Source organism: Antechinus flavipes, chromosome 6 (assembly GCF_016432865.1).
Source record: "Antechinus flavipes isolate AdamAnt ecotype Samford, QLD, Australia chromosome 6, AdamAnt_v2, whole genome shotgun sequence".
Classification (NCBI taxonomy): domain Eukaryota; kingdom Metazoa; phylum Chordata; class Mammalia; order Dasyuromorphia; family Dasyuridae; genus Antechinus; species Antechinus flavipes.
This window is the reverse complement of record NC_067403.1, coordinates 53,152,901-53,169,100: the sequence shown is the minus strand read 5'-3', so window position 1 is coordinate 53,169,100 and position 16,200 is coordinate 53,152,901. Positions and strand designations below refer to the sequence as shown.

The following is a 16,200-nucleotide window of genomic DNA, read 5'->3' as shown; positions in this document are numbered from 1 at the left end:
AACAGTTTTCAAAGGAAAAAATTCAAGCTATTAATAATCACATTCAATACTCAAATAATGATAAAAACATAAATTAAAACAACTTTGAGGTTCCACCTCACACCTATCATACTGATAAAGATGACAAAAGAGGAAAGTAATAAATACTGAAGAAAAACAAGTACATAAGTATACTATTGGTAGAGCTATGAACTGGTCCAAACATTCTGATAGGCAATTTAGAACTATGTTCAGAAAGTTACCAAACTATTTATGAAGCCAAGGAAAGAGAAAAAGGATCTATATGCACAAAACTATTTATAGCATCTCTTTTCAGAAGAGCTTTTCTGGGCTCAATAGCCAGAGATTGGAAATCAAGGAAATGTGCTATTATGTCAGAACAGTTAAACAAATTGTGTTATGTGAATGCAATGGAAAATAATTGTGCCATAAGAAATAATAAAATGGATAATCTTAAAGGAAATTGGGAATACATCTTTTAACTGATTCAGAAAGAAGTAAATAGAACTAGGAGAAAAATTTATACAATGATGACAACATTATAGAGAAAAACTACTTAAAATACTTTAGAATAGGGAAGAGGAGGGAAGAAAGGAAGGAGAAAAGTTTGAAACTTAATATCTTGTCAAATTGAATGATAAAAATTGCCTTGACATGTAATTGGCACAAAAATGCTATTAAGAGAAAAAAAACAGTAGGACTCTGATCAAAAAATGAAAATCCACTGTCCAAAAGGATAAACATGAAACATATAACACTTTTTGGCAGAGATATGATGAAATTAAAATGAAAAAGACTTAGATTTATCGATATGACTAATGTGGGAATACATTTTGCTATACTATGTAGAAAGTAAGAGCTTGTTTTTTTTTTTTTTTAAATATGGTCAAATATGGGAAGGTAGTAGGAAGATCAGGTTATTTTTTTAAACACTTGTTAATTGAAAAATAGAAAAATTAAGACTATTTTAAAAGTTCATTTCTTTTTGCCTTAAAATAGAGTATCTCTTGTGCTCAAGTTATTGGGATAAATATGATATTTCGGATAAAATGATATTTGATCATGGGAGAATAATACAGCTTTTACATGATCTTTTTAATCTCATATAGTTAAGATCATGTTTCTTATCAAATTACTCTCTTCCTAGTTAGAATCACTATTTAAGGTTAAACTTACCAAAGCTCAATTTTCTTGTTGATGTCCTATGGATAGGATAACTTCTACTGGAAAGATCAGGTAAGAATCAATGAAATAATGTCCTACAAGGACAGGGTAATGCAGTGTTATATTGAAATAATTAATGGACAAATGATATAAACATAAAACCGTGAGATAGTACTATTGTGGAAAAGTTATTTACTGGATTCAGAGTCAAGAGGAAAAGATTTTTTAAACTTAGCCTTGCCATTTACCTGGGAGATTTTGGGCAAGTCACTAACTCTCTGGAACCTGGTTTCTTCATTATATAATTTCTTATAAGGCTGAAAATCTATTAACTTATGAACTTCTAGTCTTTGTTTCTCTTATTTAAATATCCTAAGTAGCCTTATAATAATCATTGAATTTTATGTATCTACCACATCTCTAAAATAGATTACTGAATAGGTGGACAAGAGGAGAGATATTTATTGTGAAATTCTATTTTTCTTATAGTTAAGCCCCTTAATCTCTATAAATTACTAGGATATGGAGATATTGCTTTTAACTAAAAATCACTAGTATAGTATCATATTTCAGAGATATTTATGTAGTATCTTTTTTGTAATTTTTTCCTTCAATTTTATTGTTCTAGAAACATTTTTGCCTCATTTTTAACCTTCCATTTTTGTTCTCAGAAGTTTTAAGAATCACTGTAAATGTGAACCTCTCTTTGAACTTGACTGTCTTTTTTTTCGACATGCACACATTTGAAATATGTTATTGCAGAGATAACATAGGACATCTCATCTCACACTGCTTTAAAAGGAGACATATGATCATAATTGTATTAATCTGCTCTCTTTTTTGCTATGGAGATAAATAAAAAATTATTATGAAAGTGAGTTTATTCATTTTGGGAAACAATATAAAATCATAGAATCCAGAACTGGATTGATTCTTAGTGATCATCTAATCTTTTCCTTCCGCATTTTACAGAGTAGGAAACTGAGATCCAGAGTGGTTGAGTGCCTTGCCTGAGGTCACATTGGAAGTATATTGAAGAGTTTAGACTCTACCCATAACCTTTGATGATAATCCCAATAGTCTTTCTAATATATATATATATATATATATATATATATATATATATTAATATGTAACACACTATATATATTATATACAACAATATATAAAATATAAGATATGTATTATAACATGTAATTATATCTGTAGCTATTTTCAAATGTCTGAGGAGAAAGAAAGGACTGTATGTAGCCATTTGTTATCAGTTTCTATTGAGGAAGATAAAAGGAAAAAGGCTTGATTATAATCATCTAGTGGAAGGGTGGGATGTACAGTGTATTTCTGACTAGGATGTTCTTGGGTAAATTATTGTTCCTTAGAAGCTAGGGACCAGGGGAATTGACTTGCACCTGGGGACTGTGCATATACCTATAATGGTGAGTCATTTAGCTGAGAGTTTCTTTCTGCTCTTAATATCAAGCAGTCTCTGAATATAACCAAGAAATGGCCTCACCTGAATTCCATGCTTTCCAATTTAAAACTGAGCAGGTAAATTGAATTTTCAGTTTTCCAAATAGATGTCATAAAAAGGATGGGGCTGTTCAGAGAAGGGGTGTTTCACTATTCTAGCACTGATAATCACCTTTGTAATCCATAAAACTATAGAATTCTCCCCTGCCCCTTCCCCCCCTCCCGCTTTCCTACCCGAAGAAAAGAAAACATTGAACCAATTTCTACATAACTGTGAGACTTCTCACTCATGCTTCATGGAGTTTATGTCTAAAACATGTTGCAAATATGCTAAATTAAATTGACATAATTAATAATAATAGCTATAAAATTAATATAAAGCTAAATATGCACCAGTACACATGATAATTCATATGCTAACTCTGCTAAGCACTTTACAATTATCTCATTTGATCCTCAATGAGCCTGAAAGGTGTGTGCTATTATTATTCTTCTCATTTAACAGATGAAGAAACTGAGGCAGACAGAGATTAAATGACTTGTCCAGATTTACACAACTAGTATTTGAGGGCAGATTTGAACTCAGGTCTTCCTGCTCCAGATCCAGCATTTTATCCACTATACCATCTAACTAGCGAATTCCCTTAAAACGTAACCCTAAGTGAAGCATATGTATATAGTTAATGCTTTGTTTACAGCTGATGTTCAATAAATATGTTTCTTGGTTGATAGGTTAAATATAAGTCATTTGAAAGCATCAAACAACCATGGAATGTGACATTGGCTACACTCATCCCAGTGTCATGTGCATCCATCCAAGCAGTTTGGTAGTTAGCTTATATGAAAAAAACTAGTTGGAGCCTTCTGTTCTGTGGTTCATTTGTTTGAAAAACTTCACTTTGTAGCTTCTTAAAATGAGGGCTATAGACCCTAGTCTATACTTACACATCAATATTAGAATTCTGTACCGTTATTTAATGAACTGAGAGAAACACAGAACCTCACCAGCTGGCTGCTGAAGAGGGGATAAATCAGCTCTATCTTTTTCTCTCTGTGGGTTGGGGTTCTGCTGCTCTAAGAGGTCAATAATGGAAAGAATGTTAACTGTAATCCCCTCTCTCCCTCTCAGACACAGAACGTCTATGATGTTGAAAAGAGAAAGAAATTCAGAGACTTAGTTATTCGATAGCACTGCTAGAAAAAAAAAAAGTATGGAGCTATAAGAAACAACTACCAAAATGGATGGTTTCCCTTATGTGCTAGGTACTGTTGCTTTTCTGAGATAGTAAATTAAAGAACAAATAGACAGAATTGAGTAAAAATGTCAAAAGATAAGAGAAGACTCAGGTTGAAAGAGTAAGCCAAGAATCCAGAATTAATAGCTTCATCTTCAAGTAGATTTTGTATGACATGATGGTGGACTAATGCCACTGAGCCTCTTCCTAAGATTTTTCATAGTAGATATAGAAATTTAACTCTTTCAAATCCTGCCATCATTTTAGTTGGGTTAGTCCCCACCATTGCTGTCCCTTTCCTCACTTTAGAATGAAGTTCAGTGGTTTCCATCTTAGCATCCCATTTTTAAAAGGTTGCCAACACATGATTTAAATGAAAACAATGAGCTCCAATTTATATAGCACTTTTAGGTTATTGTTAAGTTTTTTTCCCATTGTGTCCAACTCTCCATACCCCATTTGGGTTTTTCTTGGCAGAGATACTAGAGTGGTTTTCTATTTCTTTCTCTGGATCATTTTACAAATGATGAAATAAAGCTACCAGAATAAAGTGACCTATCCAGATTCACACCAGTACTAAGTGTCTGAGGCCAGATTTGAAATCATGAAGATGAGTCTTCCTGACTCCAAGCCCAGTGGTCTAGCTACTCTGCTACCTAGCTTCCCACTATCAAGTAGATAATGAAATTTTAATTGTCTTTATTTTACAGATAAGGAAACTAAGGTTCTGAAAGACTGATTTGCACAAAGTTGTTCAATTAGGAAGTATCAAAAACAAAAGTGGAATAAATAGGTGGTTCAAGATAAAATAAAATTTCTTAAGGAAAAACCCAAATTCCTGCATTTATTTTAATTTAACATATATTTACTGATCACCTAATACATACAAGTCCTATTTTAAAAATAATTATACAACTAGCAGATAACTTAACTTTACTATGTAAATAGCACTTAGGATATATGTGACCATAAACACTAAATGAACCAATGGTGTAACTAAGATTCTAATAAAATACTTATCCATTTTTAGAAAGATAGCATCTTAGCTAAGGGAGTTAGCACAGTGGGCTCTACATAGCTCAACCCACAGCTGAAGTAATGTATCTAGTTATTTTCACCAATCTCAAAAATAATAGTGAAATCGTATGGAAGCGAGGGTGGTAAAATATTCAGTCTGAACTATGAGGGATTGTTGTAGGATTAAGAAATTTAAGTCTGATGAAAAAAAAGGGACAATATGCTAACTATTCAGATTTGTTATATAATAGACAGGATAGACTTGTAATGCAAAGTTGATTTAAGAGAAAAAAATTAGACCAATAGGAATAGGCAGATTTCAGTTGGAAAAGGAAGAATTTTCTTACAATCAGTGTTGTCAATAAATGGAATAAGTTGCTCCGGGGTAGGAACCTCTCAGTTACTGGAGCTGTTTGATAGAATTCAAATCTGAAATAAATTTATTCCACTGTCTCATTCTACCAATGAGAAAAAGATGCAGAAGCATAATGTCTGAAAGATGCTTCCATTCTAAGATTCTAGGATTATAAAGTGATAATGTTGATGGAAAGTGTAGTCCCAAATAATATCACATCTGCAGAACCTGGAGAGCCTTAACAGTTAAGAGACTTCCAGATGAAGCTATTTCATGGAATGCTGGGTTGCAAGATTCACCCCATTTGCAATTTTTTTTGTCATTAAAAAAACTAGAAACTCAGAGAGCCCTATGCAAAATTCAGGCAGAAGTATTACACATTCCTCAATAACTATATGTTTCTCAAATAAAGAATAAACACAGCTTTGAGATGTTTTCTCTGGGGCCTTTAATCTCCTGAGCTTTCCACTTCAAAGTAAACAATGAATATAAGGAAAAGGGAATTTGATTCCGATATATTTTTTAAAGGATTTGAAATCAGCTTAGATATCAGTTTACATATTTTAATGACTTATATAGTTAGTTTTTTTTTAAATTTAGATTTTGGGTGAAGGCTGGAGCTACAGTGGCCATTCATGGTCCTGATTCCATTTCTGATCAGCCAGGAAGCTTTAACCTGATCCATTTTTCCAATCTGGAACAGTTCTTTGATACTTAGGCCATCTAGTAGTCCTCTGCCCTTAGGGGCTTATAATATTGGTGTAAGACAGTGCCAACACTCAGTGAGCTTTAGTCTTATTAAAACTCAGAACTCCAGAATTCAAATGATTCTTCAGAATCAATCTCCCCAGCAGCAGGGACTAGAAATCTGTACTACCATGTTTGGCAGATTATTTCTTCTTAAATAGATGTCTTCTTACTTCAGTTAGAACTTTGTGATTTTCCTGAGGGATTGATAAATGATTTTTGACTTGAAATAAATAGAATTAATAAATTGTAATATCTGAGAGCAGATCCAATCTAATATTCATTTTTGTATTTTCTGAAAAAAAATCTAGTTCAATTTATTTCACATTGTAGAGGATCAGCTTATATTAGCTGAATTTGAAGTTACATTTTAGCTTTCGCTACTATGAATTGATGCAGTAAAGTGAGCAGAATTACAGGAGCAATTTATGCAATCATCATTGTAATCAAACATTTGTATGGTGTTTATTGTGTACCAGCTACCATACTATTAAGTGCTTTACAATTTTTATGTCATTTATCCTCACAACAACTCTGAGAAGTAGGTGGTATTATTTACGGCACTATTTTATAGACTAAGAAACTGAGGCAAAGAGGTTAAATGACTTGGCCAGGATCACAGGTAGGAAGTATCTGAGATGCAATGTAAACTCATTTCTTCCTGACTCTATCTACTGAAATAATAACAGTAATAATGACAATACTGTAGAAAAAACACATTTGAAAGATATAAGAAATATGATCTATATAATGGCTACTCATGGATCTAGAAGACTAATGAAAAAATATGCAATCCAACCCAGAGAGGGAGGAAACATATTTGTATTGCTATAAAATATCCTGTATACAACTATTGAGTGAATTTGTTTTGCTTGACTATGGATATTTATCCAGAGAAATGTTTTTTCCCCCAGTGGAGCTGGAGGTAGAGGGAAGATGAAATAGATTTCTTTTCATTAGAAAATAAAGGTAGGAGGATGCTACAGATGTGATTGCATACATTTTCAAATGAAATTATTGTATTTTTATTTTTACTTAACTCTTTTACTTTGTTGTCAGAGACTTCACAAAATGGGAGCAATTTGAAAATGTATATAGCATATCAATAAATTTTTTTAAAAAGATGTCTTAGGTTGCAGACAGGTTTTCTGAATGACAGCTTTTATGGGCAATTTGCAGGGAGTTAAGTTTTGCATAGCATATGTCTTCTGCTTTTTGGTTTTGCTTTTTTGATTTTTTATGATCCAGACTGAGAGGCAGCATAGCAGAGGAGTAAATTAGTAGGTTCAAATCTCCATTCTGATTCGTACTAATTGTGTGACCATGAGCATGTCAATAACCTCTCAATGTCTTAGCTAAACTCATATAGGCTGTACTTCTAGGTAAGTGGCTATAGGTAAGTTCCTAATCTCTGGTCCTCTTCCCCCTCTCTCCCATTACTAAAGGGGACAGAGATGAACTCAGATTGTTTGGTAAAATAAGAAACATGAATTTATTGAAATCTGAAATGTTTTTACTTTTCTTTTTAATCTAGAGAATTAAATTATACCTGTGAATCAGGCACAAACACCATATATAAAGTTGTTGCTTTCTTTGAGGAAAAAGATCTCTGCTTAAATATATTTTGAAAATCATCCTAGTCATCTGAGACAAAGTGGTTTCCATAGTGAGTATCATGATGTCCAAGAAGTCTGTTTGGCTACTTATTCTTTCTATGACTCTAACAGGAACAGTCTTCAGTGGGAATATTTTGATTTGGCCTACAGATGCCAGCCACTGGCTAAATATTAAGATCATTATAGAGGAACTGATTCAAAGAAATCATAATGTCACTGTGCTGACATCACCAAGTGCACTCTTCATTAAATCTAGTCCCGATTTACAGGTGAACTTTGAGGTGTTTCCTGTTCCTTTTGGGAAGAAGGATATAGATTCCTTGATTCATGATTTGATTATGCTGTGGTTAGACCACAGGCCAACTCCTTTGACGCTCTGGAAATTCTATCAGGAACTGGGAAAATTCTTTGAGACCATCTTTAAAATTAATATGCAAATCTGTGATGGAGTGCTAAACAACCGAGGGTTAATGGCAAAGCTTCAAATGGCAAGGTTTGATGTATTACTAGCAGACCCAGTAACCATCTGTGGGGACTTAGTTGCTCTCAAGTTAGGAATTCCATTTATGTACACCTTGAGATTCACACCTGCCTCAACAGTGGAGAGACACTGTGGGAAAATCCCAGCCCCTGTCTCCTATGTACCAGCGGCCTTGTCAGAACTCACAGACCAGATGCCCTTTGGAGAACGAATTAAAAACATGTTATCTTATCCTCTGCAAGACTATATATTTCAGTCCTACTGGGGAGAATGGGATTTATACTACAGCAAAATATTGGGTAAGTCTGGTTAATCTACAAAGTTTTTCTTTCTATTGACTGTTTTAAGCCTGAACCAGTCTATTAAAGGAAACTCCTTATTATCTTGAGGAGAGAGAATGATCGAATTAATATGAAATGGATTATCAAGAAAAAGATTACCAAGAGTTCTCCACATAAGGTTTATATGAGAAGGGCTTTCTTCGTTTCTTATAAAATATATAAATTAGTATATGACCCAAGAGAGATACATCTGTAATCTTCACATCAACCCAGAATATTTGAGAGAAGCGACTGAGGCTGGGAACATTGTTGTTAGCATTTAAATTCTTTGGACCAATTCAAAATTGGACCAAATTTGGACCAATTCTTTGGACCAAAGTCTCAGATCTTTTTTGCTTTCCCCCAGTTTGTTGCGTCTTGAAGAAAACAACATATGAGAATGTTTTCTCCCCTTTTTGCAAGGATTTATACATGACTGTGATGTCACATTTTAAAGTAGTAAACTATCACTCATAGCTATTTTTTTTTAATTTCTCAAGAGCCTTCCCTAAAGAAACATAGTTTATTCTCACCTACATCAAAATGTTATGCTTGGTTTTTTCAGCTCAGTAGTATTATTATCATTATTGACAATTTTATTAATATCAATTATTATTAGCAATAATTTATTTTTCATATAGTTTCTTAAACTATATGCATATACTAGATATATGCAAAATTCTATACATATATCATTTCATTTAATCTCCAAAATAACCCTTTAATATAGGTACTATTATTAGGAAAATGAGACCAAGAAAAATTAAATGATTTTCCTAGGGTCATACAGCTAGTAAATATCTGAGGCAAGATTTGAACTGTGTCTTTCTGAGTTCTAGTCTGACACAAAATCCACTGCACCACCTTAATCGCCTTATACTAGTTGCTTTACACCTAGTCACATTTTTACTGTATTAAGACCTCATTAAATATAATAACTAATTAAGATCTCAGATAAATATAAATAAAAAAATTAAATATGAATAAATAAACATTACAAATTAACAGCAATATTGTGGCATGATCTTCAGTAAATGACTTGGCTATTTTCAGCAATGCAATGATGTAAGACAACTCTAAAGGACTTGTAATGAAAATTGTTATCTATACCCAGAGAAAGAACTGAATGAAGCACCTTTTCTTTTAAAAAAAAATCTTTCTGAGAGTTTTTTTTAAGAGGATGTCTGTGTTTCCTTTCACATTTTGATTTTTTTATGATAATATTTGGTATGACTTCATGCGTGCTTTTTTGGAGAGGATGGATGGGGAGGGAAGAAGGGAATCTGGAATTAAAAGTTTTAAAAATCCCATTGTAAAAATAAGACAATTTTCTCATGATCAAACATTATATAAATCCAGTAGTAATTGAATTAGTATTTGTGACTCCTCAGGTTATGTTAGGAAAAAAAAGCTGCTTCATTTCTTGGTGATAAAGAAAAAATATGACCCATAAAGATTATCCAGTCAGGACAAATATTGGCCATTTCAGAAGTTTATAAAGTTTCAAAGTTCTGAAATTTTAAAAATGTGGGCTTATATAGCCATCATTGCTAACTCATATTCTACCCTTTCCCAGTCCACTGGCATCATAGTTTGACAGGTTGGTAAATATGCCAGAACTTATAAATATGAACCTGTCAACTAAGTAGCTCCAGTAAAAGGCAGATTTTTGAGGTTTCAAGGATTTCAATGTTTCTGTGTTGCTAGCATAGACATGAACCCCTTTGAAAATTTTTGCTGAGTGGCCTGGAATTTAAAATCTCTTCAATGCCGAGCATGCAGTTCATTTCCTAACCCACTTTATTCCTATTTTTCAACAATGATCCATAATCTGATCATTTGTCTAACTTGGAAATCTCTGTAATTAATCCACACCTTACCCTTCAGACTGTGAACAAAGTTCCTATTATGTGCTTTGTTGGCCAATTGATGCTAGGAGAAAATGGAAGGCTTCCAACATATTGGGTGAACTCCTATGGGCAAGAGTTGAGGAGGATGCACAAATATTGATAGGTTGTGATTTTCATCACAGAAGAGCATTCCCTTTAGAAAAATTATTTATTTAAAACTAAATACAAAATAAGAAAAAACAAAATAGAAAAAAGAAAGACAGAAAAGGGGAAATTAAAAAAACAAAGCAGAACATTGTAATGTGCCCAGCAGGATATCAGGAAGGATTCAAAATATGTAACTTTTCTATTTCAAGAAAGCATATATAATAATAGAAGACATTAGACTCAGATGTCTTATCTTTTCTTGTTTTCTTGTAGATTATTCTTTTGTTCTCTGCTGTGCACTCTTTACTTTATTCTTTTTTTCCTCCTTTAATGCTCTCCACCACCCCCAAGCAGACCACAGCTAAGCACAGATATATCTATATATACATATAATTTGTGTGCCTTGAAAAGTGTCTGGTACACAATAAGCACTTAATAAATACTTGTTGATTGAGTAATTGATTGACTCAGGAGCTGTCCTTTATGGGTTCATCAATCACTTTAACTGTCTCACTTCTCTGGGAAGAGGCTTAGTCTAATGAAGTTCAATGGCATATATTATTATTATTTTATTATAGATTTTAGATTGATATAATTCTGCTATATTGTCTGAGAAGTGAAAATCATTATCCCAAATAGTTTTTTTTTTAAAGTCTTCCTATCCCTGTGCAACAACAACAACAACAAAAAACTGTTCGGTTCTGCACACATATATTATATCTAGAATATACTGTAACCTATTTAACATGTATAGGACTGCTTGCCATCTGGGGGAGGCGGTGGAGGGAGGGAGGGAAAAATCGGAACAGAAGTGAGTGCAAGGGATAATGCTGTAAAAAAATTACCCTGGCATGAGTTCTGTCAATAAAAAGTTATTAAAAAAAAAAAAAGAAAAGCCTTCCTATGTCCAGTGATCTTTGAAAAGAGTCTATTGACAACTTTGAAAAGTGTTTTCCCTACCAAAAAAATTCTCATCAAGTCAAATCCCTTGGCTTTCAGAATGGAAAACATGTACTATTATAACCCTTCAGTCCACCCTAAGTTTGTAAGAGGTTGAATCAAAAGTAGAATGTAATTTCTCCACTACTTCTACAGATTTTATCTCAGTTCTTCTGGGAAAGAAAAAATAGAATCAGAAGAATCTGAGAGGAATAATTACAGTGAATATGCTTACTGTATTTTAATTCACAAAGGCACGATGGTTTAATAGACTTAAGAGGCAGGAAATTTGGGTCTGAATCTTGTCTCAGTGACTTATAACTGGAAAAATCACTTATTGTTCCTGAATCTCAGTTTTCTCATCTGCAAACATATTTTAATAATAATAAATATAGGCGAGGAAAGGTTAAGTATAACAAGGTAAGTTAAGGACTAGAATTAAAGTAGAAGAGTTAGCAGGCATAGGAAATAAAGAGATATACACACAAACTCTATAACAAAGATCAGGAGTAGCTTTCATTAGGAAAAAAAAGTAGAACTAGTAACCATTAATCTTAGACAAAATCAAACTTAAAGATTCAATCAAGAGAGAAATCAACATTATATGTCAGCTATTTTGATATTGTTTTAAATTAATGTCTCCATATGTATAAATACATGTGTATGTATGTATATATGTAGATAGATGTATGTGTGTGGGTATGGATATAAATATATATGTGTGTGTGTGTATGTTTGTGTGTGTGTGTGTGTGTGGTTAGAAATATACCTATGCTTAATTGTAGCTTGTGGGGGGAAAGAGAGAAGCATGAAAGAGGATAAAAATAAAGTAAAAAGTACACAGCAGAGAATAAAAGAATAACTTATAAGGAAGTAAAGATGGACAATAATGATATATAATTCTTCTATTATTACATATGCTTTCTTGAAATGGAAATTTATTGTTACATATTTTGAATCTTCCTTGAATTTCTGCTGAGCACAATGATTTTTTTTAATTTTTCTTTTCCATCTTTCTTTTTTTTATTTTATATTTTTCTTATTTTATATTTAGTTTTAAATAAATAAAAAAGAATACTACAAATAGAATCATCAAAAGAAAAGTTCTTGAAAACTTAAAAAACTATGCAAATTGTTCTGTAACTATTATCCGTTCATCTCAGTTCCCTGGATCAGACATTTCTCTATGCAGATTTCCTATGCTCTAAGACTATGGAAGAATGGCTGTTTGGGCATTGCTAAATTAGAGTAAGCCCTGAGAGATTTCTGAGAAATTGGCAAAGTTTTTATTTTCTGGGGGTGCTCACTAGCACTAAATTTTAGAAGTTCCAGGCAGAAACTTTGAGTCACAGTTTGTTGACACCTAACCTCTCTCTTCTGACATACAACTTTAAGAATTACATTGTAAAAAAATAAAAGACATGTACTTAGAAGAAAGAGAATAGAATAGCCCTGAAAATAATGTCTTTTTGGATGTAAAGATCTAATGTGAATCAAGCAGTTAAAATACTTATCTCTAAGATCCAAGGTTTTGCAGCTATTAGCATGGATCTCATTGTGTGGCTCTTGGAGACAGTCTTTAACAAATCTGATACTATATAGGGCAATTCATTTCCCACCTTCCCACCTGTTTTTCCCAGTCTTCTTAAAGCTAGTACTTTCCCTTTGAGATAATCTGCAATTTATCTTGCTTATATATAGTTAATTTGTCAGTGAAGTTATTGAGATTAGGGACTATCTTTGCCTTCCCTTGTGCTTAGCACAGTCCTAGTGCCTAGTATGTATATACATAATATATACTTTATAAGTGCTTGATTTGACTTTTTCTGGCACATTTTTCCCTAACACAATAAATTTTTATCTTTTTATCCAGTGATGATATGTTGGTTCCAAGAATAGTTCATTCTTCCATGGGTTTGTTGTGCAATACTAAGGGAACTTGAAAAAAACTTCTCAATGTATCCATGACAAATACCATCATTTAAAGCAAACATAAAAATTCTCGGTCATTCTTTCTCCAAATGTCCATATTCAATCACTCCAAATTTTCAAATATTACAAGGTAGATGTTTTCCAAATAATATAGATGTACACAAAACATTTGCATGGGCTTATACACCTACTCTCTAACTGCAAACTATGTAAAGATATTATAAAAAACATTAAGTTGTAGGATTTTACTCTTTCTTCTCATCACCATAAATTGGTGCCTCCATCCTTCAAAATAGATCCAAAAGAAGCCTTGGAGTCATCTAGTTTTATTCTCTCAAATGAAGAAACTTTAATACTGAGATATAAACTCAATTTAAAATGTAAAGCTAGAAAATGAATAAATACAACAGAACATCAACAATGAAGAAATATTGTGAATCCAGAGATGCTTAAGACATAAACACAGAAGATGAGAATGACTCTGTATAACATCTGCAAGCCAAACTTCAGGAAATTAAAGTCTAAAGTCAAAGCATACCCTTGTTTTTCCTTTCCTCTCTTTACTTTGGGTAGCAGAGTTGTCAAAAACTTATCCCACTTACAAGTATAATTAATCAAAGAGTCATTTACTCAGAACAAGAGACCTTCTAGTTTAACACTATCACTTGACAAATGAGGAGCTGGAGGCCTGAAGAGGTACAATGATTTGCTTATGGTCTCAAAGACATTTAAAATGTGCAATTTGTGATAAAACTTCTTAAAAATTAGAAAGTCCCCAATTTGCCAGCTATATATAAAAGGAAGCCAGAATGATTAGCTCATAGTTTTTGTACAGCTAAGCTTCATAATTTGCTTTTATTCCCTATGAGTCTCATGTGACTGAAGATTTACAATTGGTATCACTTCTTTGGGACATAGTTTAAACATATGATCTTTATCTGAAGGCTTTACATAAATAATCTATTATTCGTTAGCTTATGCACTGGTAGCACCTGATCACTGTAAAACAATATTTTAATCAGGCAAAAACATTCTCAGTTTTAGCATTGTTCTGTGTTTCTGTGATTGGAACAGATTAAATAACTCATATTCACCTGCAATAGCCCATCCATGCTAACAGGTTTTCTTAGGTTTCGTGTGAAGAAATAAAATGGACAAGGACAATTAAAGGTGAAATAGGAATATATGGGACATTGGTAAAGAATACAGAATACATCAGCCTGACCTGTATGTGGGGCAAACAAACTAGGAGGAAGTTATCTAATTTCAATGATTAACTTATTTGTTTATATTAGTTAAATTGCCCGTAAGAGATTTTTAGGTTCAGAGTAAAATAATATTCAGCCTCCCAGAATAGCATTGATTATGATGATAAAAATCCAGATGGAAATATACTGCTGCCATCTAGTGAAACCTAGAGAGAAATGTATATGAGATTTAGTGTCACTGCTACCTTTTTCTTCACTGTTCTATATCTTAAAACGTTTTCACATTTTCTCCCATTCTCCTTTTCTCTCTTCCATGCTCAGATAAAGAGGTGTTTCTTCTCTTTGCCAAGAGAAAGTCCTCTCATTATGGCTTTTATTCCCTCTTTCCCATCTCCAAGTCTTTGCCCATTTGCTGATTATATAGACCTTTATTCCATCTTCGGTCTCATCCTCTTACCAACAAATATGCCCATGTTTCCCTCATTTAATAAACTCCACTTTCATCCCCTCAAACTATCACTTCATATCAAGCCAAACTTCTAGGAAATATTATCTCCTTACTATGGCCATTGTGCATTGAACTTAGTCTCTGATCATTCATATCTCATTGGCAATGCATAGGGTTTGTATAAAAATGACACAAGTGACAAGAGGCAGATTATAAAGTTTGAAGGGAGTTCATTGTCAGAACCTCACTCTTCTCTCCTGAAATGTGATCTGCATATGACTACTTCACACATAACCTTATTTTGATGCAACAACATTATGTCTGATTAGAGGATTCTTTGATCCAGAATTTTTCAGCGTCTGATTGTTGGGTTCATTGTCTGTGATCAGTTCACTTAGATTCATTTTATTTCCATTTTAAAATACAATAGAAATCACCCACTTCCATCTAGGGAGAATAACGAGGTTCTATGACTTGCACTTTGATAACATTCAAGTTCCTGGTGAAGTAGTTTTCTGTTCTTCTACTGTTGTTAGAAAACTATTATACTTATTCCTGCTTACTGTTTTGTTGAACTAGATGGAATTTGTAGGAGATATAAAAGATCAAATATGGTGTCTATCTACAAACAAGAATTTTGCTGGCATTCAATGGAATATTCCCAACACTAGACACATGATATAATTAATTTAGGTAGTATTGCCATTTTAATTTTAATTCTTCATTCTATTCATTAATAATTATTAAGCTTCCAAGTCCAGTCAAGGAGCTTTTGTTAAGCACTTTCAACATTCCAGACTCAGTGCTAAATGCTGGAAATACAAATAAAATCAGAAAAATAGCCCCTGCCCTCTAATGGAGGGAAAACAAAACATAAAAAGGAATTGAAAAGTGGAGTACATATCAGCTGGAATTTATATTGTAGAGAAAGTCCAGGAGAGACAGTAATGAAACCTGGAGAGAAAGGCATGGCTGGTTAGCCCTCCTAAAAGTAGGAAGAACCAGTCAATCAGAGGAAGAATACAAATTAACAGGAAGTACTTTCAATGTGTGAAGTCTAAGATTCTGGAAAGACCTTTTTATCATTTCCCCTCCATTAAAATGTAATAGCTCATCACTGTCCCTTTTTATTTTTTTGGTACATATTTTCAGATTTTTTTTTCTCTTGACTCCTGAAATGTATTTCAAAGTTTCTTTTCAACTCTGTGTTTCTACCCTTCATTTGAAAATCTTCTATTTCATTAAAAAGTATAGTTTTCCCCTTCTAGCCT

The 16,200-nt window shown here is 32.9% G+C and overlaps 1 protein-coding gene across 1 annotated transcript in view; it reads left to right on the top strand.

The window, feature by feature from the left end:
• LOC127541389 (uncharacterized) overlaps positions 1-16,200 on the top strand; it is a 38,922-nt gene that overhangs the window by 17,564 nt on the left and 5,158 nt on the right. The window contains exon 2 of the mRNA XM_051966672.1: positions 7,755-8,384. Within this exon, the coding sequence (XP_051822632.1) occupies positions 7,755-8,384 (630 nt within the window). The remainder of the gene's footprint in view (positions 1-7,754; positions 8,385-16,200) is intronic.